Source organism: Dioszegia hungarica (genome assembly GCF_025882075.1).
Source record: "Dioszegia hungarica strain PDD-24b-2 chromosome Unknown MKK02contig_5, whole genome shotgun sequence".
NCBI classification, from domain to species: domain Eukaryota; kingdom Fungi; phylum Basidiomycota; class Tremellomycetes; order Tremellales; family Bulleribasidiaceae; genus Dioszegia; species Dioszegia hungarica.
In genome coordinates, this window is record NW_026515767.1 from 257155 (window position 1) to 283724 (window position 26570).

A 26570-nucleotide genomic window follows, 5' to 3' on the forward strand; every position below is an offset into this window, starting at 1 on the left:
CGTCTCTGCGTCATCTGACAAGATCGAACCGCTACCCTACACCTTCAAGGCACCCTCTGGGACTGGAGGCTTGCAACGCTCACACCCGGCTTCGTGCAGCACTGTTTCGCCTCCGATGCTGACGGCGAGATGATAGCCTTTTCTTCTCAAGTCTGACTGCAAATCCGACCGATCTCCGCGCTGCTCCGTAAAAGCCTTTACGATCGTATCCTCGACCGGTGCGTTGGCGTCAAAGTCAAAGACAATCTTTCGGTGCATAACCGTACCGGGCGCTGTGGACGCACTGCCCAAGTTCTGGATAAATTTGTCCAGTGACTCGGCAGTCGCCTCCGATGGCCAGCTTGCAAAGTCGTTGAATTGTGCGGCTGGATGGATCCACACCGTCGACTCTGGGCTTTTCCAGGTAGGCCGTATGAGCCGGGGCACCCAATCCACGGATTGACCGTCGTGACGCATGTGGACGTGGACTTCGGGCGGAAGGGCACCTGTGAGGCTCGTGATGTCCCGATAAGCCACGTGATAGGCGATCTTCCGCTCGGTTAGCCATTCAATATATTGCTCATCGAAGGACGCCGTCAAGTATCCGTGGTCGTGATCCGGATCATCCAGCCAGATGATGTTTTCCAAGTCGGGCAATGGGGCGGTCGGTTGCTCGGACATCCAGTCAATCAAGTCTCGAAGCGTGGCACCTATGGCCTTCTCGTCGGGCGCACAGCGTTCAGTGACCCTCAGGACGTTGACGCCCTTTGCGAACATGCTCTTCATGATGCCGTCACTCGTATCGCCGGAACTTTGGTTCTCGCCGGTGTCTTTTCCATTCGACTCGGTGAGCAATGCGGTAATCTCCTGGTGAGTCATGTCGAGGCATCCCACCTTCAACTGCTTGGTCATGCTTTCGTGCTCTTCCTTGATGAGATGGTCGAAACGCTACAGAAACACTGTCAGCAAATATTCACTCAGCCCGTTCACGATGAAAGGGGATCCAGGCTCAGTAGGTCGATATATGTCATCCCGCGCGCCGCCTGTGCCCCAATCCCTTATTTGACCGCAAGGTACTCACTGCATCCACAAGAGCGAGGCTCGACTCAGCCGCAGTATAGGTCTCTCGGTCACTGTGGATGAAGCGGTCGAGCCGGGGCCGCACAGGTAGATCGGACCGCAGGTGTCCAACGATCGAGGCAAAAATCTCGGGGGCAAACCCGAGAAAAAGACGGGCACTCGCGGCACTCGCCTTCGGGGTATCCGGCTGCGTGTCGACAGGCGGTTGAGCGTCAGTCTTCGGAGTGGAGGACATTGCGGATCGAGGTTGCGTGAAGATATGTATAATGCCAAGAGCTTAGAAGTGGAAGGGACCAAGCCAGTATTTTGCCGCTCGGTGAGTATGCGTGAACTGTTTCAAGGCCGGGATCCTTTCAGGTACCTACGCGATCGAGATTAGATTGTCTGATCCTTTCTCTTCGGACACCCCTGCGGCCTTAAGCACGGATTGAGGCGCCACATCCAGCCTAGACGAGATCGGGCTGAAATCTGTGTACCGATAAGCCGGCTCCGAGGAGAAGCCAGGCGGCCAGTAGCATCCATGTTGGGGTCAAAGCAGTAGTCTACCCTATTCGCTCGCGATATATGAACAATGAGGGTCTCGTAACGGCTGAAGCGGTCATCATCCAGCACCTTGTCAGTACATTAAGTCCATCGTTCATCGTTCAGCTAGCGCACTGATGAGCGTGATTAGGTTTCAACCCCCACGCTCGCGACCCGGATCAGCAGCGTCAGAATCGTACAAGGTCATACATCTATCCTCTCGCTAGGGCTCGACTCATGACAGCTGCACCCCTCTCGGATATCTCTGATGCACAACCATCTGTCGAGTCAGCTCGGCCCACTACTTGCTGCTGAGAGGAGGTCGGGTCGAGCAGCAGGATCAGCTGGATCAGCGGCTCACCTGTAACCCGCAGAATCCGATAAAGCCCGCATAGATCGCCGCAGCGACATAGCACGCCCGCGAGACGGCATCGGGATCGGTAGGGTCCTCTTCTGACCCGGTGAGAGCTTCGACGTGGGCACCGTAGAAGAGGCCGAAGGCTGGGTTGTTAGCGATGGCTGATGCCGGGATAGCGCTTCCTGTTCAGGCTCCCTCTGACCGCCAAGCTCATGATGCGCAGCGAGTCCCGAGCCTCTTTCCTGTCCGAAGGCATTCCCATAAAGCCCTTACAGAGAAACTCAGACGCAGCTTCAGACGCCGAAGGTCGCAAAGAGGTTCCTTCGACTTACCGACTAAGATTACCACCCCGAACACGCTGAAGATGGTGCAGCACCCAGCTAGAGCACTCAGCTTTCACCCTTGACCAGAAGTCTACGAGCGGTGAGCTCACCTAATGCTGGCGAGACGACGGGTCTGATAGCGATCGCCATTTTATCCTCTTGCTACTCCTCGGGCGAGAAAGGCAGGGTTCTGAGCGATTCTAGCTCGATAACTGGTCTTCTGGGTTTAAGGCTTCAGATGGCTGAGCTAATTTTCGCGGCTGAAGCTATCGCCGTGGGTGGGGCGGCGATATTGATGGTTCTGAAGGAGGTGAATATAGGCTAGAAAGAGAAGTGAGCATGATGAATGCGATGAATCGTGCACCACCTCCAGCGCCCAGCCAAGGGTATCATTTATTTTCTGTCCTTTCCCCTATTTTATCCAATGCCGTCATTCCAGATTTCCACAGCAGAACCTCCACTCAGCTCTCTCTTTCATCACCTCCTACACCTCTATACCATACACTTACTAGGCTCACCGACAATGGCACGCGCCAAGCCCTACGCAGCCGCTGGAAAGTCCGCACAATCTACTCATTCCGCCCCGCCAGTCAACAAGGGCAAGGCACCCTCATCGGGCCAAAACGTCGGGGTTAGCGACGAGCTCCGTCAAGCTGTCCTGGATCTGGGAGGGGATGAGGAGGATCTAGCGTTGATCCAGGGTGTGGATGATGATGCCGAGGGAGCCTATACGGCTTCGGGGTCGATAGCGGGCGCAAAGGTCGCGGCTAGTGAGAAGGAGATCAAGAGGGCCTTGGGGGAGTTTATGAAGGGGTTGGATTTTAAGGCTGCGGGTGCGGACAGGCCTGCGGAGGAGGATGAAGATGAGAGTAGTGAAGACGATGAAGAGGAGGAGGAAGATGGGGATGAGGAAGAGGAGGAGGAAGAGGAGAATTCAGAGGATGAGGAGAAGCCTGTGGCCGCAGCGGCCCCAGCACCACCGACGAAAACAAAGGTCGAACCTCGCAAACCCGTCCTCACCGGCTCTGTCCTCCCTACCGCTACCGCCCCCTCCTCCGACCCTTCACCTACATCAGCGACCATCGTCCCCTCCACGCCCGACTGGTCGTCCCTCCTGCCCCCTCTGTCCTCCTCGAAGCCTACTCCGCCCCTCCCGCAATTCAAACTCCAAGGTCTCCGCTCCAAGGCCGAAGCGCTCCTCACGAACCTCCCCGCACTCAACCGGAAGTCCTCCTCTGCTGACGCCGCGTTCATCTCGCAGGTGCTGACGAGCGGTACGCATCAGGATAAGCTCGCGGCTCTGACGCTGTTGATTCGCGAGAGCCCGCTGCATTCCGTGAAGGAGTTGGGGAGATTACGGGGGATGACGGGGTACAAGGAGGACTCGGCGGCGGCGGAGGGCAGAGTCGGCGCGGGTGCCGGAGGGAATAAGGATCAGAGGGTAGCGGTGTGTAAGGCGTTGGTGGATTGGTGGGTATCTGGAGGGGGCAAGGCATCCGGCAAGCTCAGGTGAGTCGTCCAATCTGAACTTTCTTGTCGGTGAGGCAAGAACGCAAAGCTGATCGTGGCAGATACTTTGCCGACCAGCCTCAATTGGGCCATCCCGATCTGACGGACCGACACCTACTCATTTTTGCGTTTGAAGATTTCCTCAAGCGGTGGTTCTTCAACCTGCTTCAGGTCCTCGAGGTGATTTTTGGGTTCTACTCTCGCCGAAGAGCACAGAGCTGATTGATAGGTCCTCGCCCACGATCCACTCGTCTACATCCGGACACAAGCTCTGCAAATGGTCTTCCGTCTCCTCCAGGGTAATGCGGAGCAAGAACAAAACTTGCTCAGACTAGGCGCCAACAAGCTCGTATGTCCCTTCTTTCCTTGTCTTTCCGCTCCCGCTAATTCCCAGGGCGACACCGACAAGTCCGTCGCCTCCAAAACATCTCACCTCCTCCTGTCCCTGCTGCAAGTCCACCCCGCCATGAAATCCATCATCGCGCGTGACGTCTCCGCTTTGGTTCTCAAGCCCGTCGCTCCCACTTCCGCCGCCGCCGGCGCGCCCGGCTCACACGTCCGCTTTGACGACGTCAAGCCCACGCCCAAGTCGGCCGCTACCAAGGCCGACAAGTCGGACACGCAGAGCCACGCGCGGTATTACGGGTTGATTACGCTGAACCAAATCACGCTTGCGCGGGGGGATCAAGAGCTCGCTGGGAAGCTTGTCGATCTGTACTTTGAGATCTTTAGAGAGATCCTGGGTGAGGAAAACGGGAAGGATGAGGCCGAGGAGGGGATCGAGAAGGTTACGGGGAAAGTGGGCAAGTGGGAGGGGAGGCGTAAGAAGTCGGGAGGGAAGAAGGGGAAAGGGAAGGGAGATGACAAGGAGGGCGAAGAGATGGAGGCTGCGGATGCGAGACTGGTGGCTGCGGTTCTGACGGGTATCAATCGGGCCGTCCCGTATGCGAAGCTTGACGATGCCGTGTGAGTTGGCATCTTCCCCTGGCTGGTATCAGGTGGAGGAAAGAGCTGACGGAACAGGTTCTCAGGCTACATGTCATCCCTCTTCAAAATCACCCACCTCGGAACCTTCAACACCTCTATCCAATCCCTTTCGCTCATCTTCCAAGTCTCGCAATCTGCGCCCCCCACATCCTCTGACCCGTCCTCGTCCACCCCAGCCACCAACCCAGTGACGGACCGATTCTACCGCACATTGTACGACTCGCTCTTCGACCCCCGGCTCTTGACGTCCAGCAAGCAGGCCATGTACCTGAACCTCCTATTCCGCGCGCTCAAGGCGGATAGGGAGACCAAGCGGGTGATGGCGTTTGTGAAGCGGTTATGTCAGATGTTTGGGCTGGCGGGCGTGCCGTTCCTCAGTGGGGCTTTGTACCTGCTTGGAGAGGTGAGTCATTATGGAATCTGGTTTGGGGTGATGAAGCTGATGAGACAGTTGTTCAGTACCACCCCCGGTCTCAAGCGGATGCTCATCGAGCCTGAAGATGATGGGGAAGAACGATTCGTCGATGCGCCAGAAGCGGGCGAAGCGCCCCGGCCCGTCTCCGTCCCTGCTGTCGAGGTCGCGGGGAAGGACAAGGTGGATGATGGGTATGATGGCAAGAAGAGGGAACCGCTTTATGCAAAGGCGGAGACTAGTTGTCTATGGGAGATTGTAAGTTCCCGCCTCTCGCTCTCCGCGCACAGCACTCCGCCTGAAATCGTGCTGACGTCCAGCTCCCCCTGACGACGCACTACCACCCCTCCATCTCTCTTTTATCCACCCAACTCCTCCTCTCCCTCCCCATCTCCGGATCACCCGATATCGGCCAAAACACGCTCATCTCGTTCCTCGACAAATTCGTATACCGCAACCCCAAGAAGAATGTCGCGCAAAAGGGAGCGAGCGTCATGCAGCCCGCGGCGGCCGAGAGGGGGGGTATCAAGATGCAGAAGGGGGTGCAAGGGGCGGGGGGCACGGTCAATTCCGAGGCGTTCTGGAGGAAGAAGGTGGAGGATGTTCCGGTGGACCAGGTGAGCTCTCCTGCCCGAGTCATAATGTAGGGAGAGAAGCTGACGTTTAGCTCTTCTTCCATAAGTTCTTTTCGGCCAAGTTGGCGCAGAAGGATGCGGACAAGAAGCGGAAGAAGCCCAAGGCGGGGTCAGAGGATGCCGAGGAGATGGCGATGGCGATGGCAGAGTCGGGCGATGAGGCCGGGAGCGACATGGATGAGGATGAGGTATGGAAGGTGAGTCTTTCTCCGTGCCTTTAGCTGTTCCGAATTATTCGCACGCTGGATTGAGTTGATGAAATAGGCGATGCAGGCGAGTATGCCCGGTGCGGACGATCTGGCTATCACCGATTCGGAAGATGATGAGGAGGACGCGGATGTCGATTACTCTTCGGATGAGGAGGAAGCGGAAGCGGTGGGCGGGAGAGGAGGGCCAGAGATGGCGTCCGACGAAGATGAGAACGAGGACGAGGACGAGTCGATCGACGGAGAAGATGACGAGGAAGTCGATATCGACGACGACTCGGACGACGCCCTTGCCGCAGTCGAGGGCGATTCGGACGCCGAGGAGGAGGAGGACGACGACGAATCGGACGACGGAGAAGGTGACGAGGACGACGGCTTCCCCGGCCTGGATTCAGAAGAGGAGGATCTGATCCCCTTGGATGAAATGCCGGATATCGCCTTATCGGCGTCGCCCAGTCCCAGTCCCGAGCCGGAGCAAGAGCCGGAGGCGGGAGTCAAGAGGAAGAGGGATAATAAGGAGCGCAAGGAGCTGAGGAAGAAGAGAAAGGAGATGCCGATGTTTGCGAGCTATGATGAGTGGCAGAAGATTATTGAGGCGGGGGGGAATGATGGGAATGAAGGGGAGGAGTAGAGTTCTGGGTAAGGTGTGGGTGGGTGTTTATGTATCTGCTACTTTTGCGGTCAGGTGTGGGCTGGGAGTATCAGGGCAGTTGGTAAAGGCCATAATAGCGTAGAGGTCGAGGACAAATGCCTTTTGGCAGCAATGGGAGGAGGGATGGAAGTGCCACTCTTACTTCGTTGATTTCTTCCGCAAGCGGTAATTTTCTCTATACGTAAACCTCACGCGTGTGCTTTTTGTTTCTAACTGAATATCTATTTTCATTAGCTTAGCTTTGTATTTCCTAATCCCTTGTTCCTGGTTGTTCCCCCTTGTGTTCCATCCCTTTCCCTTCTCTCATCCTCCTTTCATCCATCTCTCATCCGTCTATCCTCGATACAGCTCCGGTAGCTGCCCTCCGACTCTCTCCCGCGTCTTCTCCTCCACCCACCCGCCCCACTTCCCCTCGAAAACCTCAGCGCCGGTCGCAAAACACATAAACACGCATCATCATGCACTTTGCCCCTTTCCTCCTCCTCCTTCCTCTGGCCTTCTCCGCCCCCGCTCCCTCTTCCGACTCCTCTATCGGCTCTTCCTCCTCCTCCTCCGGTCAACCTCTCGCCTTCCTCGCTCAGTCGCGTCGGCACAGCGGCAACGGTGAGGGCGTAAAGCGTTCGGTTCAGGTCAAGGTCCGCCGGCCGGTACCGGGCATGGCGAAGCGGGCGTGCCAGGCGTCTCTTCCTATTCCGGCGCCAGTGACAGATGGGCTGAACCTGAATGTATCAGTGATGGTGCCGAGCGTGGGGGATGTCTCGGATAAGCCTGCTACGGCGCAACAGCAGGGAACGGACGCGGTGTTCCCAGTATCGGTCAAGAACAGCTGGACGACTGTGCAGGGCCGAAGCGGGAGCATGTCGTGTACGTTCCATCTTATATCTTCACCCGTACTTCTGCTGACAATCAGTCAACGACGCCCTCAAACCCCTCACGGCCGGCAAACTCCCACCCGCCATCGCCGCGCCCGACGGCTCCGACGCCCTCCAAGCCTCCTACCCCGCCAACACGGTCAAATACTCGTCTTCCACAGGCCACGGCTACTCCTTCTACACCCAAGGCGCACACGCCGGGGTCGACGTCACGACCGCGACCGAGGTCCTCTTTTCGTATTCCGTCTACTTTTCCGACGGCTTTGACTTTGTCAAGGGCGGCAAGCTACCCGGTCTGTATGGCGGAAAGACGCTCGAGGGCGCCAAGAGCTGTTCCGGAGGAAGGCAGGACGAGCGGGACTCGTGTTTCTCCGCAAGGATGATGTGGCGGGCGGACGGCGCGGGAGAGTTTTACAACTACCTTCCTGTCTCGGGCAAACAGCCGGATGGGTATTGCAGTATCGCGCCCAAGAGCGTTTGCGATGCCAATTATGGAGATTCCAGTACGTTCCACTGTCCTCTGTCCCCTGTCCCCTGTTCCCTGTCCCCCTCTTTCTGGCCTTGTCCTGAGCGACATTCCAACATGTCCTCATCTTTCTGGCCTGTCCGATCGTTGCTGACTCTGTAGTCGGCCGAGGATCCTTCTACTTCCCAACCGGAAAATGGACCACCGTCACGCAACGTCTCCGCCTCAACTACCCGTCCTCGGAATCCAACGGCGAGCAGGAACTCTACGTCGATGGGAAATCCGTCCTCAAAGTCTCTGGACTCCAGATTCGCATGAGCGACGAAACCAAGATTTACGGAATTATGGCCCAGACGTTCTTTGGCGGGTCGGACCAGAGCTGGGCGAGCCCAAAGGACCAGTGGGCTTGGTACAAGGACTGGAGTCTGGGCGTTGTGTACTAGGCGGTAAAGAGTGGGTGCTGGACGCCTGCGGGGGGGTTTATACTGGATATAATGGGGATCTAATGCATCTTGTGGTGCGATCCTCGGCGGTTACTGATGTTCCGCTGATAGCTATGCTTGGTACCGTAGCTGTCGGCTGTCTTGTAGTCAGTGTCGAGTCTCGACCGTTACTTGCTCTCCTGACGAGTACATCAGCATACTCTAATACTCGATCTACTCTGCCTCGTCATCCTCACTATCTTCACCCTCCACGATATCAAAAGCTTCTAACAGGAAATCAAATGCCTCATCACTACAGCCCGCCAACACGTATGAATCCTGCAACCTCCTGACCTTGCTCTTTCCCCCGTCCTTGCTCAAACGCTCCACCTCCCCCTTTCCCTCAATGATCTCCATCAGATCACCCAAACCCTCGCTGATTGGATCATTGAACAAATCATTCAAGATCTTGGCCATCAACCCTTCATCCTCCGCATTGTATAGTGCCGCTTCCGCCAGCTCAATGAGTGTCTCGAACGCATTCTTCCGCGTCTCATAGTGATCCGACTCATTTTCGTCACAATCTTCCAGAATGGAGATGATCATCCCGCCAACTTCCTCGAACGCCGCCTGGGCCGCCTTGGCCTCCTTTCGGGGCGGGTGGTATTTGTTGATGATCTCGGTGAATTCCTCGACGAAGTGAGAGAATTTGAGAATCGGGCGGTTCTTCCGGACGGGTGGGGGAGGAGGGGGAGGGGGGACGTAGGGCTTGATGATGGGTGCAGGGGGGATAAAGGAGGATATGAGGGTGGCGTTGGCCGGGTGGAACTCGAGTAGGGCCGCGAGGAGTTTTGGGACTGAGGCGTGAGGGATCCTGGCCAAATCGGAGGAGGTGATCTTGGGGAGGTCGGCGGATGTGACTCCAGCTGTGGTGTCGGACCGCGCGCGCTTGGCGGGGGGAGGTGCGCCGCTCATGTCTGATGATGAGGAGTGATGAGTACAACGTCAAGAGGAGGCCAGTTTGCCGCCCCAGCCCAACGCGACGCGTTTGCGGGGCCCCTGTCATCACCAACTTTGCGAAGGAGGTGCTGAAGCAGATGAGGCCAGCGAGGAGGGGGGTCTGCATGCTAGACTGGGTCAGCGCCCTATCAATGGGTTCTGTAGGGGTCCCGCATGACGATGAAGAGGTATACATACCTAGATCAAAGTCCCCTCATTCGTAGACGGCGTCCTCGTCCCCATTCACCCTTGCCGCTATGGACAAATACCAAGTATCGTCGTTCCCCATGCACAGCGAGCTCAGATCATCCAGCTGATGAGCCATCCCATCTCTGACCAGCCGGTCTGCCTCCCCCTTCTCCTCAATCAAGTCATACAACGCGCTCATCGCGTCCGCAATCGTGTCCGGCGCACCTCGCATCGCCAATATCCGCCCCACTCCCCCCGCCTGCGCGATGATCGTCCCCATCCCAATCAACGTCTCGAACGCAGAGAGACGCGTAGCGTAGACATCAGACGCCTTGCACCCGGCCAGTACCTCCTTGACTCCCCGCTCAATGTCCTGCTCGATTTGCTCCGCCGCGCGCTGTTGGGCGCCCCCGCCGGAACGCCGGGTGGAATTGACGGTCCCCGCAATGTCCTATGCGATCTTGTCAAAGTTGATAGGAGGTGTTGATGGTGTTTTGGAAGCTTGCACCGGGGCGTGTTTGGCTATGGTGGCGCTGATGAGAGCGGAGATGTCGGGTGAGGATTGGGAGAGCTGGTGGAGGAGGGCATAAGCGGCAGAGGCAGGGATCGTAGATATTGATTGTAAAGTTGGACCTGCAGAAGGGAATGCTGGGGAGGTGGTGTCGTCAGTGCGGGCTCGCTTGCTGGCTGGAGGGACGCTCATGCTGGGATGAAGATCGACAGTCAAAAGGCAAAGAATGTGGAGACCAAGTCTGCGATGGTGACTTTTAAGTCCCGCGTTTCGGCTTGTTTCATGCCCTTATTACCCCGGAATAGCACCAGGGTCGTCAATGTGTAGGTACAGGCAGTTGCTTGAGACATATACCGAGTCCAGAGAACTGATCACATGGAGATCGCTCTACCAAGCTACAACCCCCGCGAGCTTCTTGCCCAACTCGGTCAACTGCGGCTCTTGCAGCTGCGTCACCTTGGGGTGATCCACTGTAGGATGTCCATCTGGCGGGCGGCGAGCATTCATGTTGAAAGTGATAGGGTCGTGTGTCGTCTCGGTCTTGGTATCCCACGCTTCTTTCCGCTTGGCGAGAACTTCGGGCGTGGCGTACATGGCGGGCTTGTAGCACACGTCTACGGGATCAGCATAGCTCTGGCTTAGCCATATGAAGGACTCGTACTCACAGCTTGCAAAGCGAGGGTTATCAGAAGAAGGAGCAGCACCGTAGTGTACAGTCCGCTATCTTGTCAGCTCGAGCAGACGAGGCGAGAAGGAAGACTCACGCTGTCCCATAATAGCAGATCTCCCGGCTCCGCGGTGACCTTGTGGTACTCGCATCCGTGATCCATCAGCCACTGGATCTGCTCGGGAGTGTGATCGTGCCGATCATGCTTGTTCCACCCCTCTGCCGGCTTCTTGTCCTCGAACGCTTCGAATAGCTGGGTGTAGAGCGCGGAAGACCCTTTCAGAACCTGCTCATGAGTCTCTGCACGCAGCATGGGGCCGATCGAGACTCACCATCAATCCACCATCATCAGGCCCGTTCTCGCTGATGTTCATGATACCCTGCACGCAGTGGAGGCCCTTGACGAGCGGGCTCTGGTCCACGTGCGGCCATGGGGTGAAGTCTTCTTGTGGGCGGTCTGGGAAGGGGAGGGACAGGTTGAAGCCGTCTATGCACGTCAGCATAGGTTCCACATCGTCATATAGTCGAGTGAACTCACCGAATGAAGCCAGGAGCTCGTCTGTACCCCACAACGCCTGGAAGGGACCCACAACAGCCGGATCTTGCCTGTCTGGTCAGCCAAGCTCACAAACACAGAACAAGTAGCGCAGACTTACTTGATGTCCCAGATGAACTGCTCATGTCCACTACCGTAGTTGACGAACAACCCCCCTTTGTAAAAGTGCGGCATGTTCTCCGGCTTCCACGTCGAGCGGTCGTTCCGATCGAAACCGAGTCCGAACGATTCAATGTATTCGTAACACTTGTCAATGTTGGCGAGCGCCCTCTCGCGCGGAATGACCCCCTTGACGACTGCCCAACCTGCTTCATTAGTATGCTACAGCGGAAGTAAGGCTAGGAGGCTCACCATCTCGCCGGAGGTCTTCTTGCCATTGCTGATCGGGTCTGAGACGGAGCGTCCCGCTCGATGGGGCAGTCTGGGTCGCCGTAGTGGTAGAGGAAGACATTTGTGTGAGATGTTCGATTGTGAGTGCGAGTTGAGGAGAGGATGTGTTCATGTACGAGTCACCAGTCGTCCTCCGCTGTATACTCCCCACGCGATGGCAGCAAGACCTTCGGGATGATCCGTTGGCTCGCCGAGGCCAAAAGTTCATCTGCCCGCCCGCGTACTGCCGGAATATTGGCTAGATCCGCCATATTCTCGGGCCGCTGTACCGCCTGGCGCCCCAGTTAGCGCCCTGTCGGTACGCGCTGCCGACTGTACGACGCCTAATAGCGGCTGATACCCTCCTGAAAGAGGCAATGGGAGGTCCAAGTCCGATCCGAAGCAAGAGCAAAGCCGAAGACTTGACGGAGATACTTCGGATAATCTCCATTCGTGTCCACCCGGAGTTCTGAAAAAGCCCACTAAGGACCGCATCTTATCGACCTACTTCGCGATGATTGGGATATGCTCTTTGAATCGTCGGTACCGCTTCCCGACATGAGTGGACCTGAGCATCCGGGAATAGGTCAGCAGTTCGGGCAAGGGAGGAGCCGCGGAGGAGTCACGGCTGGTCGCGGAGGACATGGGCCGATCGGAACCTCTCGCCTATCCCGCAGATCCCTTGCCCATATCTACCCAGTCAGTTGCAGAGTATATGAGATCAACCGCTAGCTCACACACCCTTCACGTCTCTCTCACACGACTGACTCTCTTCCTGCAAGATGAAGAACGCGTTTTCTAGTCTCACGCCTATGGCGCTGGGTTGTATGACCCTCGCCTCGTTTGGTGCTCTCCTCTTCGTGAGTCTTCATTATCTGATCTCGTGTCAAAGCTGACATGACAGGGCTTCGATAACGGATGGTGGGGCACTATCCTCGGTTCACCTCGCTTCCTGAAGGACTATGGGTCTTGTTCGATGGTCGCAGGCGTGGAGACTTGCAATCTATCCACGTCGCAGCTGTCCGCCGGCAGTGCTGTCCAGTCGGCTGGTATCAGTGAGTCCTTCCTTTCAACGCAGAGCTCGTCAGCTGACTCTCTTAGTGGTCGGCTGCGCAATCGCTGCATACCTCAATAACCTCCTCGGCCGTCGCCTCGCCCTCATGATCACCGCCTTCATCTCCATCATCGGCGTCGTCATCGAAATCACCTCCGCCGTCGGCGCGTCCGCCCGATTCAACCAATTCGTAGTCGGCAAGACGATCGCCTCTATCGCCATGGGTCTCTGCGTCAACATTGTTCCTGTGTATCTCTCGGAGACATCGCCTGCGTCGGCGAGAGGACTCGGGATCAGCTTGTACCAGAACATACAGGCAAGTTGTGCATTCTCCAATTGTGGATTGGTGCTGATACCGCTAGATCATCGGTGTCCTCATTGCGTCCGGGGTCGTTTTCGCCACGTCGACGATGAATACCCAATCGAGCTATCTCATCCCTATGGGTATTCAGCTGGTCGCTCCGGGTCTGATGCTGCTCGCTACGCCCTTCCTTCCGGAAAGTCCACGATGGCTCGTCCTCAACGGGTAGGTCACCTCTCTCCCAACCCACCTTTTGCTTTTCCCCGCTGCCATCAGCATGACCTTCAACATCGGCTAATCCTACAGCCGCCAAGCAGAAGCCGAAGTATCCGCTACCAAGCTGCTCGGATCCGAAGCCGCCAACGCTACCGAATACTGCGAGAAGATTCGCGCCGCATACGAGCAAGAGCAGATAGTCGCCAAGGCGTCGTCCTGGGCCGACCTCACGCGCGGGGCAGACCTCCGTCGTCTTCTCATCGCCGTCGGTATCCAGAGTCTGCAGCAGGCGCAGGGGTCGAGCTATATGAACTCGTATATCGTTTCCTTCTTGGTCGGGACTGGCGTCAAGGATGTCTTCCCGGTCATCATGGGCCTGTACTGTCTCTACTATGGTGAGTTCAGGTGCAAGTTTGAGAGATAGGGGCTATCCTGACCATCAGTCGCTATCATTGCTGGTGGCTTCCTCGCCGATATCTCTGGCCGTCGGTCTCTTATGATCTGTACTGCTGGCTTCTGCGGCGCGTGTCTCCTCATTGTCGCTATCCTCACCACTGCCTACGCCACCCCTACCTCGGCCGTCTCGAATGCCTCTATCGCCCTCATCTTCCTCTGGTACGTCTGCAAGCTCCTCACATACCTTCTTCCCCCTGATCCTATCATAAAAGACGTCGCTGATATTATAGGTACGCCTCATTCGGCCTCCAATCCCCCATCATATGGACAATCACAACCGAATCCTGCCCTACCGTCAACAGAGAAAAAGTCCTCGCCGTCGCGACATTCATGGGCTTCGGCGTCTCCCTCCTAATCTCGTCCGTCTCCCCATACCTCCAGGACCCGGGCTACGGCAACCTCGGCTCCAAGATCGGCTTCATCTGGGGAAGTTTCTCCATCATTACCGTCATCTGGACATGGTTCTTCGTTCCCGAGATGAAGGGCTTCTCGCTCGAGCAACTCGACCACCTCTTCATTGAGCGCACGCCGACGCGCGCTTTCAAGAGGTATGTGTTTGAGGATGAGATTGAGCCAGTCGGAGAGCACAAGATGGATATGGAGGATGGGAAGAAGGACGGGGCGGACGTGGACGTCGTGCCGGCCATGAGGAAGGAGTAGGCGGGTGCAAACCGGGGTTGTTGTTCGAAGGTATCCATGGAGAGACTTTGGGCTCCGCGTTATGTATTGTAGTCTTTGGGCTTGTGGGATATGCGCTGGACTTGCGGACCACGTTATCAGGGCTCTGAAGGCGAAGTGGCATCAGAGGAACAGATGCCTTCGGCTCGAAACATCACCGTGTTTCAGAGTTCAGCGTTCAGCCCAAATGTAATCGAGCCCTCCCATATCCCTCCACCGCGCAAAGCCTGACCGCCTGACCTTTGCCGTTCACATCAAGGTTCACATGCACTTCAAGGTATCCATCCACCTGCGGATATCTGCTCCGCCCAACAACTCTCTCTCATCGCCGAATCGCCAATCTACCAGCATCCTTCTAGCCACCAGAAGATCCCACTACCCTTCTCCAGAATGGCTCCCAAACGCCCCCCATCCGCCGGTCCCTCCCAACCCAAACGAACCCGCTTCGCGGCCGCTCCCGCCATATCCTCTCCCTCCTTATCGGCAGACGAGTCTGCCTCGCTCCTCGAAGCCGACCTTCCCGAAGGCGGTCAGCGGGCAAAGCAACGCTCGCGCCGTCAACTAAAAGATAAAGACGGGTACGGCTCGGACTCTTCCAACGAGGACGGAGAAGGGGTCGTACCCAGCAGGAATAAGCCGGAGGTGGCGGAGGATGAGGACATGGATATGTTTGGGGAGGATGTGGATGCTCCCAAAGAAGTGGACAAGAAGGGGAAGGGGAAGGAGAAGGAGTTTATGGAGCTCAACGAAATTGAGGGGCAGGAATTCGAGGTCACTGGGGAGGACGGGATGGGGGATGATGACGAGGATGAGGAGGAGATACATACGCAAAGGAGAAAAGCGGGATTGGACGGAGATATGGGGTTCGAACTTACCGGTTTCAACATGAAGGCGGAGATGGAAGAAGGGAAGTTTACGGCGGATGGAGAGTCTTACCTCGTCAACGATAAAGATGAGGGGGAGAAGCATGATGTTTGGTTGGATGCGGTGGATGATGAGGAGATCAAGAAGGCGAGGAGAGCACACAAGGAGCGGGAGAGGGTGGAGGAAGAGAGACAAGCCAAGGAGGATGGGGAAGGGCGGAAGGAGGAGGAGAGGGCGCTGATGAGGGAGGCAGTGGGGTGGATGGAAAGGGGGGAGACGGTGTTGGAGTGTATGGAGAGGCTGGGGAGGGAGGCGGAGGAGAAGAGGAGAAAGGAGGAAGTAGGGGAGGGAGGGAAAAAGAAGAGCTGGGCAGAGAAGCAAAAGGAGAGGAAGGCTGCTGCTGCTGCTGGAGTTAAAGAGTTCGTTCATGCCCGAGGCATCTATTCCTGGGAAGTACAGCTGATTACCAGTCAAGCGACACCTTTCGCCCGGTTCTCGGAGATCGTCTCTGCCCTTACGACGATAGGCCACCTGGACGTCTACTCGCTGTCGAAAGAAGCAATGCAGCGGATGCTCCCTGCCGATCCTGCTTCCGCCCAACAGTCAGCTCCGCCACCAGCAAGAGATACGAGGGCGTTCCAGTATCGATTCAGTATGGCATATGTGCGCGCGTTGCCGGAGGCGCAACGACCTGTCGAGAGGGAGGTGTTTGGTGAGTCCAGGCCGATATTGTACGAGGGAGGACAAGCGCTGATGTGCAGGCCCATTTGCAGCCGAACAACTGCGGCAGTGGAGGAATACGGGCTTCTTTGGCGGACCAGCGTGCGAGAATGTGGAACTGAGGGTTGTAAAGCCAGATGGGAGCGCGGGTGGTTGGGGATCTTGGGAGAGTGTAGTCACACCGGTGTAGCCAAGCGCGAAGGCGAAGCAAAGAAGGAAAGGAGAAAGGGCTGCGGTAAATGCATATACCCGGCGGCTCGGAGCAGGCATATCACCTATCTTTCTTCGGCTCGGGCTCAGCCGGTATCGCGAATGTAGGATCTGAGGGGTCTGCAGGAGGAAGGTTGTCTGGCCGAGTTTGGACTTTGGATATTTCCACTACGAACCTGTCCCATTAGGTCTGACTATGAGTAGGCCAGGTGATGGACTGACCAAAGCATAGCGGCCCATAAGAGCGTGGTGACGCCAAGGAGGAAGAGGACGTGCTTATTCCACGAGGTCAGGAAGGCGAGGGCGAAGAGGACGAGGATGAGGAAGAAGAAGGACACGTTCATAGCTGTACATGAGCTATGATACGGGTTTCAGACCACCACTAAGAGCAGGGAGAGCGACCCACCCATGACTACTGCATAGTTTGCTCCGGGCTGCCAGATTAGCTACATCCTGGGCCGCGCGTTCAAGAGAGGAGAGCTAACCTCGAAGACAGACTTGACGATCGAACCGACGAAGCCTGCTTCCTCTGTGGTCGGCGCCACGAGAGGCGTCTGCTCATTTGATGCGCTCATAGTCGTTTGGGGGGTTGCGCCTTCCTGCTGTTTAGCTTTGCAGTCTGAAAGTAGAGGCCGGCTAACAGAGAACTCGAGAGATCCTTGCCTTGATTTAAGCTTTTTGAGGAATGTGGAGTTGCGGAGATTGGCTCATCTCCAGCCCTGAGCAAAAATGTTTAGAGCCATGAGCCCAGCAAAGCTTTCCTCGCTCTTCATCTTTCTCGATCTACCTGTATCTTATACCCGGCCTGGCGGCCTCTATTTCTACCGACACATCGCCATGTCCTCCCTAGCACAACAGCTACAAGGCATAGCCTCCCTCGACGCTTCCCGACTCACCTCACGGACCGGTGCCCCCTCTTCCAAATCTTACCTCTTCACTCCCCTCGAAGCCGCCCAACAAGACTTTGATGCCGTCTTTGAGATAGCTCAAGAGGGCTTCTCTGAGATGCTCAGCCTCGACCCCGAAATGGCAGAGTTTGAGGAAGAGCTCTTTTCGGATGTGTCGAAGCGGACCGATCGGATGATGCTGAATGCGGAGGATAATGCGGTTCTGGACGAAGTGATTGGGCGGTGCTTGATGAGATTGGGAGCTTGGGTTGGGGTGATGGCTTGCGGAAAGTGTCTGGAGTGGCTTGTCCGGCGATTCAGGTGAGTTGTCGCATATTCCAAAACGATAGAAGGGAGTTGTACAAGTCCGCATATCGTGACTATATGAGCGGAGAACAAAAGGTGGCGTGAGAATGGCGGAATATTTACGGCCCTACCTCCTATTTCTTTCCCCTCCAGAATCCACTGGAGGTAGACAATCGTCTAAACGGTGCTGACCATCAGGATCCATGAAATGAACGCCGAAGTAGTCCTGCAGGTCTTTCTTCCTTACCACGCATCCCCCAATTTTCCACGTATGCTTTCCATTCTCACCATCCCCCCTACATCTCCATACTTCGCACCCTTCGCCCCTCTCATCAAGGATGCTCAGCCACTCCCGCGGTCATACATATCCACCGCCATTTCGCCGGCCAAGGAATCCTCGCTCCGCCTCTTGACCGACGTCGTCGGGATGGTTCCCCGTGTCTTGGGCGAGGGCGCCGTCCATCGTGCGATGCTCAACTTCTGGTCAGGCGTGATTGTGGAGCTGCTGGAGAAGCCTTCCGGAGGGAAGGGGGCAGAGGGAATGGTCAAGGCTCTAGTGGAAACGTTTGCGATTGTCCTTTCCACGCCTGAAGCGGGACAAGATGTCAATGTAGGTGCAAGACCCGGCTTGTTAAGGACTTAACTGAAACTTTAGGCCGCTGTCTACCCTCCGCTCGTCCTCCTCACGCGCTCTATCCGACTCGCCGACGGCCCATTCCTCGCACTCGTCTCGGCCCTCCTTACACCCAATACAGGTGCCAACCCCGCTCAACGTACCTTAACGCTCCTGGTACTCCTGGAGGACCGCAAGAACTGGACCGTTGGTCTGGGCGAGAACGGCGCAGAGTGGCTCAGCAAAGTCAAGCTACTTGGCGAGACGCTCGAGGCTGCGATGACCAAGTACGGGTTCGGCTCGGCTCTCTCCGTTATTTTGAGTGAGATGATCAAGCGGTACGTGCTCTTCTCTACCGCATATTCCTTAGCTGATCGCCAGGCCGGACCTCAATGTTAAACACCTTCGAGTACTTATCGACTCTCCCGCCCTCTCCTCCCCGCTCGTCACACTATTAGCGGACGCCCTGGTCGCCCACCAGTCTCCCACCTCTTCTGCGCCCATCCGCAAATCTGCCCAGACCTTCCTTACCACCCTCCGGCAACGCCACCCCTCTATCGTCGATAAGGCGATAATCACGGCCAACGCGCAAGACTCGGTACCGCAACTGCTGCGTGACAACCTGGACACGGCTAGCGGATTTGCCGATGTCTACGCCGCGGACGTGGCAGATCGGATCAAGGGTGTAAAGCAGATGCTGGGCACGCTGGCTTCCGAGGATGAGGGAGATAAGGCGTCGGCGAGGGAGGCACTGTTGGCGAGACTGGCGGATAGCGAGTTGCTCGTCATCCAGGCGCTGTACGAGCAGCCGGATGTGGTGGTACAAGCCCTCCATTCCGAATACATCGCTGCCGTCCGCCCCATGTTTGTGGACAGCTCGGCGAACGCCAAGATTGTGCACGCGCACCTCGGATTCGTGGACGAGCACCTCCTCCCAGCCCACCCGGAGCTCGCGGACCAAATCTTCGAGTCACTCGTCTTCCCAATCCTGCAAACGAGGGTCATGGCCGGCTCGGCCACAGTGTTCACGGGAGGCTTGGCCAAGTTGGAGCTCGTGTCGTCCGCGACCTTCACCGCCAAGGGTCCCGAGCAGAACATTCAAAGCCTTAGCGGTAAGTCGGACGTGACAACAACGCGTTTACGTTATGCGTTTTGGCTGACATGAGCAGCTGCTATCACCTCCTCAAAGAAATACAAGCACTGGACTAAGTTCTTGCTCGGCCGGCTGGCATCTCCAGTCCGGTCTGAAGCCATCATGTCGCAGCTCCTCCTCTCCCAGCTACTGCACACGGACAAAAATGACCGTCGCGTCGTACTTGCTCATGACGTTCTCCAGCGTCTTACCCCTCTGCTCTCAAAAATCAAAGCAAAGGATGTCGCCCAGATTGAGTCGCCCTTATCTTCTACCCTGCTTGAAGCGCTCCATGGCCAGAACGTGAGCTCGCAGTCCGAGGCGAGGGGGTTGATGTGTCTTCTTGGTGCGCTTGCGCAGGTGCAGCGGCCCAAGGGATCTATGGACTGGCTCGCAGATGACGCCCTCGTGAGTTCCGTCGGGTTCGGCTCCCGCTGCAGAGTAAGGCAGAATGGACTGACTTTGCAGGCCGAGTCTGACGCGAAAGACCACTACCGCCAGCTCTCTACCCGTCTTTACGCCCTCTCCAACTCGGGCCTCCTCCATCCCTCCTTCGCCGGACAGCTTCTCCGCCTTCTTCTCACTCAACTCGCCGAAGACGCCTTGATCTTCTTCGCCTCCGTCTGGTCTTCCTCTGCGGGAACCACTCCCGCACTGCGCACCGCCGCCCTTCGTCACGCCTTGGCATTCCTCAATGCGTACAGCGTGCAAGGGAGTGGCGCAGACTTCCAGATGATGTTCCCCGCTCTGGTGATAGCGCTTCAGGACGCGTCGAGGGAGGTTCGGACGGCGGGAGTGGCGGTGCTCAAGGCGTTTGCTGCGAATGTGGGCAAGAAAGAAGGGGAGGTATACGCAGTGGACACATTCTACGGTTCTCAGAGCAGTGAGTCCTTTCCTGAGATGCGAGAGAGATCAAGTGCTGAGATGCCAGAAATGGTCCAGCTCCTCAAGCCCGCGTACCTCGAAAAGTACCTCCAGGCCCTCAAGTCAGCAGCGTCCAATATCATCCTCGACCCCGCCCATATCTCCACCATCCACGCCACCGTGCTCGGTCCACACGGCGCACATAGCAAGAAGGATAAGGGCGTGAATCGCGCGATCCTCGCTTCCCTCTTTTCGCATGTCGGCGCTTGGCGATCCCTCGGTCCACGTCTGGTCCTCCTGCGCTCGTTTACGGGTCTGCACGACCAGGCTGTGCTCCGCGGCGTCCTGCCATTATTGTTGCCGCTGGTGGATGGGAATTCAGAGGAGAGCCTCTGGCTTGCTAAGCAGGCTGAGAGCGAGCAGGGGGCGTACCTCGAGCTTCTCGTGGGAACGCTGGATAAGCAGAGCGTGATGTTGCTCACTGGGCCCGATAGCGAGTCGTGGAAGTTTGTCGAGGGGCTGCTTACCGCCGAAGCGGAAACTCGTAAGCTAGAACGCCCCTCTTGACCGTACTAAGCTGATATTCCAGTGTTATCAGGGTTCAGCCCCCAGCTCCGCTCGCTGGTCCTCGCGCGGATGACATCCGGCGTCTTCGAGGCCCTACCTCAAGCTCAGCGCATCAACTACTTCATCTCCCTCGTGCGCTCTCTGCACGCCCTATCCTCCGAGGAGCGCTTCACCACTCGCGCGGCACTCCGGCTTCTCCCTCTGGACTCGGCTGGTCTTACCGTGGCTCTCACCGGATTGTCGGCCCCGCTCGAAAGTACAGTCGGGAAGAAGCGACAGCGGCAGGACGAAGGGGTCACGGAGGGCGATAAGGTCGAAATGGGTATCGCGGATCTGACTGTCTTGCTGGAGAGTCGGGACTGGGCGGCCATGCCTGGTAGTGCGGCACTGGCCGCGGGGCTCATGGGCGCTCTATCGGCGTTGTTGACAAAGCGGCAGACAGTCAAGGAGGGTGTGGATTACTTGGAGCAGGAGCTTCTCGGCGCAATCCTCGCTGTTCTGGAGAAGATCAGGGTCAGTTACCGAGTCTATAACACCAGTAAGGAGCGAAACCACTGACATTACAGGACCCCGCAGAAGTGAACAAATCCCATATCGGTATCGAGGCAGTAATCAAAACAATACGATCCACCTCCAATCCCCGAACATCTCAACGCGCCCTTCTTGTCGCTGCGGAACTGGCCCGCCTTATCCCCGATGCGGTCTTGCACAATGTCATGCCCATTTTCACGTTCATGGGCGCGGCGGACTTCCAGAGGGACGATGCGTACAGCTTTGGCGTGGTCGAGAGGACTGTCAAGGGGATTGTTCCTGTTCTTGTGGGCAAGTTGAGGGAGACTGCGGCGCCGGGACTGGATTTGTGGAACGGTGAGTTCTGGCATGTTGAGGCGTATGAATGGGATAGAGTTGACTCGCAGCGAGCGCAAACTTTGTACGAATCTTTACGGATATGGCTGGCAGACTGCCAAAGCACCGGACGTTACCGTGTGTCCCTCTCCCTTGGCTGCGTCGGGACCGAGCTGATGACATAGGTTCTTCGCCCACCTTGTCGACGCTTTAGGTCGCAGCGACTACCTTGCGCCCATCTCTATGCTGCTCATTGATCGCACCACGAGCAAGGCGGGGAAGAGCGGCAGCTCTACTGCCACTTCGCAAGCGATCGAACTTGCTCTCGGCGTCGCGTCTTCTTCGACAGTCATCACAAAATTGAATGTGAGCCCTTGATCCCCAGATGACAGCAGAGCCCGCAGATAGCTGATTCTGCAGGTCGTGCTTGACGTCGTCAAAGAAGTTGGGCGAGTATTGGCCGATATGTCCAGCGTGGAAGGTACCGCCTTCCTCAGCCAATTGTAAGCCTTCCCCCGGACGATATGGAAGACCGTTTCGAGCTGATATTCCAGCTCGGGTGACAACGACGATTCCGAACGCCCTATCCGACGCCTTACCTCCCTCCTCAACTTCTGTACCGCCATCTCCGCCCAGCTCGTCGGCAAGCCAACAGACCAGCCGCTCGTCCAGGAGATCGTGCGCGAGCTGGTCAGGCTATTTGGTCTCGTCCAGACTTCCTCCCTGAAGACTACCGATGTCCCCACCACCAGTTCGAGGTGTCTCGGCGAGAACATGAAGCTTCTCTCCGCGGAGAACTTTTTGGGCGTCGTCCGCGACCTCGCTGGCTCGGATAATACACAGGTCAGTGATTACGTCTATGCTGGATCGGCAGAGCTGACCCCTCAGGACATCCAGCATGCTCTTGACCTCTTCTCGGAGCGCCTCCCACTTATCAAGCGGGATGTCCGGCTCAAATCTACCTCTTCGATCGCTGCCATTCTGCGCCGGTCGGCCGAGCTGCTTTCTGCCAGTGTCAAGGAGAAGGTCGTGGCTGGTTTGGTGGGCCTGAGGGCTGTCGTCGTGTCGGCGGTCCCGGCCGAAGATACGTCGCTGGCGGCGGTGCTGCCGAAATTGATCGATGCGCTCAAGGGGCAGGATTCGGGGGTCTTGAACGAGGTACTGAAGTTGTTGGAGCTGTCGACGTGAGTCTCTCACACCTCAAGCAGGAGGAACGTGTGGCTGATCACCAGTCGACACCTCGGTCCACGGATCATCCCCTCCATCCAGCCGACTCTTACCGCCGCACTCGCACTCATTGCCCGACCAAATGTCTCCCCCGACACTGCCCATTCCGCCTTCGCCGTCCTCTCCACCATCATCGAGACCGTGCCCACCTTTATCGGCGCCAAGCAGCTCGGCATCGTTCTCCGCGCGGCTATCGATAGCCGGGAGAAGAACGAAGCGTCCAGCTCGTCGCTCGTCAGTGTTTGCGCGAGGAAGATCCCCACCAAGGTGCTCTTCCCCGTCGTCATGGACTTGTGGAAGACGGTGCAGTCTGCCGATGAGAATGTGAGTTTAAGGGTAACGAGCATGATGCAATAAGGATAAAGCTGATTCTATAGGTCTTGGAAGGCTTCTTCCACCTTCTCCGGCTCACGCTCAAGAATGCCGATCGGGCGGTCCTGCCTACGCTCATCAAGACCATCTTTGCGTTCTTCCTGGACGTGTTTGATCTGCGTCACAAGCTGCACTCGAAATCCATGGACCTGGAGGTGAGGTATTTGGTTTGCAGTATAGGCGAGATGCTGACAGCTTAGGTGGTCGACCGGGTGGAAGAGTCTGCAATCGGCTCGTTCTTGGAGCTTGTCACCAAGCTCAACGAAGCGACTTTCAAGCCGCTCTTCACAAGACTGTACGACTGGGCTGTCATCGACCTGTCTGACGGCAAGGGTGAATTGCTAACTTCATAAGCTTGCTTCCCATGGACATAGCTAATATATGCAGCCATCAACGATCAACGACTGGTCGAGCGTAAAACGGTATTGCTCCACGTCATGATGGGACTCTTGAACAAGTTCAGGGTAAGCTGTCCAATCAGACGATAGTCGTACTGAAGCTGACTGTCAGCACCTCCTCTCTCCCTACATCGGCATCCTTCTTCCGCACCTGGAAGAGCTTCTTGCCGCGTACGCCCGGGGTACGATCACCGATCCTTCCCTGTGGACACTCCTCGTACGCGTCCTCGGCAAGTCGTTCGAAGTCGACGAAGGCGCATACTGGACCGAAGCCCTCTATTTCCGGCTCATACCCCTCCTCACCGCCCAGATCGCCGTCTTGCCCGACGCAACCCTCCTTCCCGACGCGGCGCTGTCCGTCTCCCTCGCCGCTCTTGCCGGATCAACCACCTCGGAACCGATCCTGAAGGCGCTCAATACCGGCGTGTGTAAAATCACAAGGGAGGAGAATGTCCGGGTCCGTATGGCCGCGTTGAGATGTATGGACGCGATGTGGGAGAGGCAGGTGGATGAGATGGTGGGGCTTGTGCCAGAGACGGTGTCAGAGTATCTGGCCGAGTTGATTGAGGATGAGAATGCGGATGTGGAGGGGATGGCGAGGGGTGTCCTTGGGAGGATCGAGCGGGTCACTGGAAGCTTGAAGGAGTACCTGGAGTAGAATAAGAGTAGACGGGAGTATCTTTAGATCGGGAGATGTATCGTTGCACAGATATGCGAAGGGAGTGACTGCAGAGGTCAATACGGCGTCGGAAGTGCTACGAGAGCTCGAGAAGGGTGTACAGGATACACGAAGCAATGCGCAGGTATAGATATACACCGTATGATACAACATGATATATGCCAGGAGAGGTCGGGAACACTGATACAATCAACTCCATCGCACCCCCAGTTACTGTTCTACCACCCTCCGCCGCCCACATTCAGCCGCCTGTACTCGACCAGCTCGCACTTCCTCCCCGTCTTCTTCTGAATTTCTCCCTCCGCGTCCTCGACCGTATCGTCAGGTATCCGGAGACGGTACCAGTCCCCTCCGAACGTGATGGCGATGAGCTGACGCTCCATCTTGGTCCGCCTTGGTTCCCCTGCTCCTTTGGGGATGGGACCGCTCGCCCGGACTTTCGGATCTCGCGATAGCAGACTATCGCGCCTGGTCATGGACGGCAGAGGTCGCTGCTCCGCCCTCGTACTGGCCGTGGACTGCTTACGAAGCAGTGTAGGAATTCCGCTCGGCGGGTCTCGTCCGAGTCCGAGAGTAGGCGTAGCCGTTCGGGAGGTGGTGGCGTCTGATCCGAAAGACCGGCGTTCTTCCCTCGTTCCCATTCCTATACCCATATCCATCGAGGCAGTCCGACTCGTTCCCGCCGGACGTGCCTTCTCCTCCCGCTTAATCTCCGCGACATCCACCTCCACCCCCACCCAGCAGACCACAAAGCGCTCATTCCATTCTCCTTCCTCCTCGCCCGCTTCCCGCATCTTCATGCTCGGCAGGTAAGCCGCCTCGGCCGCTGCGCTGACGGTCGATGCGAAGGCGTGGGGGTTTTTGCGGGGGAGGCGGTAAAGCGCAGTAGAGGGGGACGAGGAGAAGTATTTCGGTAGTGGGAGGTTGCGGGATAAGATGTTTGTAAGAGAGGGTACCGGTGTTGATCTGTCCGTCAGAGGGCTGCCTGTTCAGGACGTGTGCAAGCTCCAATCCGCGCTAGTACGGCGGTCCAGTGCAATACAGGCGGAGAACCCATCACGGTCTTTCCCGCGGTATTGTTTATACTCCCAGGTGGCAGACCCGCAGCCCGCTGGCGAACTACGCAACCTATCGATGGCAGACTTGACTCACGACTTTGTTCCATCTTGCCGAGACTCATCGTCCGCATTTCCCCAGACATGTACAGTCCCCTTGTCGCTCCATCCCACCACTCTCCCGCCTTTACTCCTCAGTTCGTCTCTCCTTCGCTCTTCAGTCATCGCTCCCTTCTGTCCCATCTTCCCACTGACCGCATCCTCAAATTGCGCGCCCCACATCTCTGCCCTATCCACTCCCCTTCGTAATTCCCTCTCCAGTCGCCCCTGCGATGTGCTCCAGACGCGAAGCAGCGTGCCGCGCTCCGAGGTCGTGATGATATGGCTGCCAGTCGCAGTGCAAGCGAGAGAAGAGAGCTCGTGTTCGTGTGCGAGGATGATGGGGGATCGGAAGGCTTGCGAGGCAGAACGGGTAGTGCGGCTAGGAGCGGTCGAGTTGGGCGGTCGGCACGCGGGGAGGTGGATGAGCTGGACGTGTCCTGTCTGACGGCCCGGGATGGCGAGGAGGGTGGAGTCGAGCGTAGATGCGACTGCCATGAGGCCTGCGGAGTCAGCTCCTGGTACGCATAGTCAGGGGTCGAGGCTTACCTCGCTCGTTGGTCACGGTCTCCCACTCGCCAATCTTTGTGACAAAGAAGCCCCCGTCGCTTTCCTTAGCCTTTCCTTTGCCTTTCCCGCTAGGATCTGGCGGAGCGGAGACGCCATACTGGAAGGCAATGACGCGACGAGACAGAGCTATACAGAGGGTAGATGCTCGGCAGGTAAGCCCTCGGACCTTCTCTCTGCGATATCAGCTCGATTCCTCAGAGGCAAAGGCGTGAAGCCTCGTATCGTTCCAGCAATAGTTTCAGACAGGGCCTGATGAGGTCCCTTCCCGGCTCAACCTCCTAGACACTTCCACCTTATTCCGCTGGCTATGTAGCTCGTCATGATTTGTGTTACCCAGGGAGCATTGGAACGAGGACAATAGAGGCAACTTACCCAAATTCGAGCTCCGCAACGGCTACGCCGAGGCCGTCGTGATACAGTATGACTTTGTTTGGCGCAAACAAGGGCGACTTGCCTCCTCCTTGCAAAGCCAACAAGGGTGAATTGGGCAGTGGCAAGGCTCGGCCTAGGCTACCTGGGAGAGCTGTCTCGTCAGCCCCCATTCTCGCTTATCTACTAGCACAAGGCTCACTTCGCCTTCTAATTAACGCCAGCGGATATGTTCTCCACACCTCGTATCCCGTCTTGAGGGCGACAGCAAACAGCCTCCCATCCAGCGAGAAGTCCACTGCAAGGATGGGTGGCGGCCGGAGCGTAGAGACCTGATATCGCCCGAGTTGCATGTCTGCGCCTACGCCAGGTG

At 57.1% G+C, this 26570-nt stretch overlaps 12 protein-coding genes across 12 annotated transcripts; 5 read left to right on the forward strand and 7 right to left on the reverse strand.

Annotated features, from left to right (window-relative positions):
* Positions 1 to 36: 36 nt before the first annotated feature.
* On the reverse strand, positions 37 to 1294 carry MKK02DRAFT_41830 (uncharacterized protein; the record flags this gene model as incomplete). The annotated part of the gene is made up of 2 exons (XM_053091721.1): positions 37 to 927; positions 1061 to 1294. The coding sequence occupies 2 exons, from the start codon at positions 1292 to 1294 to the stop codon at positions 37 to 39; spliced, it is 1125 nt and encodes a 374-aa protein (XP_052948580.1).
* A 522-nt stretch (positions 1295 to 1816) lies between these two features.
* Positions 1817 to 2412, reverse strand: MKK02DRAFT_41831 (uncharacterized protein; the record flags this gene model as incomplete). The annotated part of the gene is made up of 4 exons (XM_053091722.1): positions 1817 to 1861; positions 1943 to 2082; positions 2272 to 2319; positions 2373 to 2412. 4 exons carry the CDS (start codon positions 2410 to 2412, stop codon positions 1817 to 1819), a joined length of 273 nt encoding a protein of 90 aa, XP_052948581.1.
* Positions 2413 to 2785: 373 nt separating this feature from the next.
* On the forward strand, positions 2786 to 6584 carry MKK02DRAFT_31123 (CBF/Mak21 family-domain-containing protein; the record flags this gene model as incomplete). The annotated part of the gene is made up of 10 exons (XM_053088215.1): positions 2786 to 3771; positions 3834 to 3951; positions 4001 to 4120; positions 4166 to 4737; positions 4795 to 5161; positions 5210 to 5428; positions 5491 to 5787; positions 5838 to 6002; positions 6070 to 6472; positions 6553 to 6584. 10 exons carry the CDS (start codon positions 2786 to 2788, stop codon positions 6582 to 6584), a joined length of 3279 nt encoding a protein of 1092 aa, XP_052948582.1.
* Positions 6585 to 7397: 813 nt separating this feature from the next.
* MKK02DRAFT_21737 (uncharacterized protein) lies at positions 7398 to 8444 on the forward strand (the record flags this gene model as incomplete). Its single annotated transcript, XM_053086457.1, has 3 exons — positions 7398 to 7527; positions 7574 to 8038; positions 8164 to 8444. The coding sequence occupies 3 exons, from the start codon at positions 7398 to 7400 to the stop codon at positions 8442 to 8444; spliced, it is 876 nt and encodes a 291-aa protein (XP_052948583.1).
* Positions 8445 to 8657: 213 nt separating this feature from the next.
* On the reverse strand, positions 8658 to 9398 carry MKK02DRAFT_41834 (uncharacterized protein; the record flags this gene model as incomplete). Its single annotated transcript, XM_053091723.1, has 1 exon — positions 8658 to 9398. The coding sequence occupies one exon, from the start codon at positions 9396 to 9398 to the stop codon at positions 8658 to 8660; it is 741 nt and encodes a 246-aa protein (XP_052948584.1).
* A 238-nt stretch (positions 9399 to 9636) lies between these two features.
* MKK02DRAFT_31125 (uncharacterized protein) lies at positions 9637 to 10314 on the reverse strand (the record flags this gene model as incomplete). The annotated part of the gene is made up of 2 exons (XM_053088216.1): positions 9637 to 10062; positions 10120 to 10314. 2 exons carry the CDS (start codon positions 10312 to 10314, stop codon positions 9637 to 9639), a joined length of 621 nt encoding a protein of 206 aa, XP_052948585.1.
* A 195-nt stretch (positions 10315 to 10509) lies between these two features.
* On the reverse strand, positions 10510 to 11796 carry MKK02DRAFT_31126 (uncharacterized protein; the record flags this gene model as incomplete). Its single annotated transcript, XM_053088217.1, has 7 exons — positions 10510 to 10736; positions 10788 to 10842; positions 10887 to 11075; positions 11122 to 11276; positions 11328 to 11395; positions 11446 to 11650; positions 11697 to 11796. The coding sequence occupies 7 exons, from the start codon at positions 11794 to 11796 to the stop codon at positions 10510 to 10512; spliced, it is 999 nt and encodes a 332-aa protein (XP_052948586.1).
* An 880-nt stretch (positions 11797 to 12676) lies between these two features.
* On the forward strand, positions 12677 to 14401 carry MKK02DRAFT_21790 (general substrate transporter; the record flags this gene model as incomplete). The annotated part of the gene is given in 5 exon segments (XM_053086465.1): positions 12677 to 13114; positions 13131 to 13294; positions 13376 to 13680; positions 13729 to 13900; positions 13972 to 14401. 5 exon segments carry the CDS (start codon positions 12677 to 12679, stop codon positions 14399 to 14401), a joined length of 1509 nt encoding a protein of 502 aa, XP_052948587.1.
* A 408-nt stretch (positions 14402 to 14809) lies between these two features.
* On the forward strand, positions 14810 to 16193 carry MKK02DRAFT_41837 (putative SMC2orf; the record flags this gene model as incomplete). The annotated part of the gene is made up of 3 exons (XM_053091724.1): positions 14810 to 15702; positions 15754 to 15995; positions 16045 to 16193. The coding sequence occupies 3 exons, from the start codon at positions 14810 to 14812 to the stop codon at positions 16191 to 16193; spliced, it is 1284 nt and encodes a 427-aa protein (XP_052948588.1).
* Positions 16194 to 16274: 81 nt separating this feature from the next.
* On the reverse strand, positions 16275 to 16788 carry MKK02DRAFT_41838 (ER protein Pkr1-domain-containing protein; the record flags this gene model as incomplete). Its single annotated transcript, XM_053091725.1, has 4 exons — positions 16275 to 16389; positions 16436 to 16559; positions 16620 to 16647; positions 16699 to 16788. 4 exons carry the CDS (start codon positions 16786 to 16788, stop codon positions 16275 to 16277), a joined length of 357 nt encoding a protein of 118 aa, XP_052948589.1.
* A 262-nt stretch (positions 16789 to 17050) lies between these two features.
* MKK02DRAFT_21961 (U3 small nucleolar RNA-associated protein 10) lies at positions 17051 to 24083 on the forward strand (the record flags this gene model as incomplete). Its single annotated transcript, XM_053086492.1, has 19 exons — positions 17051 to 17421; positions 17605 to 18016; positions 18062 to 18357; positions 18401 to 19161; positions 19186 to 19559; positions 19626 to 20034; positions 20083 to 20559; positions 20614 to 21095; positions 21149 to 21449; positions 21500 to 21566; positions 21614 to 21794; positions 21849 to 21931; positions 21983 to 22271; positions 22317 to 22612; positions 22661 to 22979; positions 23033 to 23182; positions 23228 to 23360; positions 23415 to 23491; positions 23538 to 24083. The coding sequence occupies 19 exons, from the start codon at positions 17051 to 17053 to the stop codon at positions 24081 to 24083; spliced, it is 6024 nt and encodes a 2007-aa protein (XP_052948590.1).
* Positions 24084 to 24322: 239 nt separating this feature from the next.
* MKK02DRAFT_22021 (uncharacterized protein) lies at positions 24323 to 26550 on the reverse strand (the record flags this gene model as incomplete). The annotated part of the gene is made up of 7 exons (XM_053086501.1): positions 24323 to 24563; positions 24624 to 25085; positions 25257 to 25344; positions 25411 to 25761; positions 25808 to 26001; positions 26201 to 26351; positions 26400 to 26550. The coding sequence occupies 7 exons, from the start codon at positions 26548 to 26550 to the stop codon at positions 24323 to 24325; spliced, it is 1638 nt and encodes a 545-aa protein (XP_052948591.1).
* Positions 26551 to 26570: the final 20 nt, after the last annotated feature.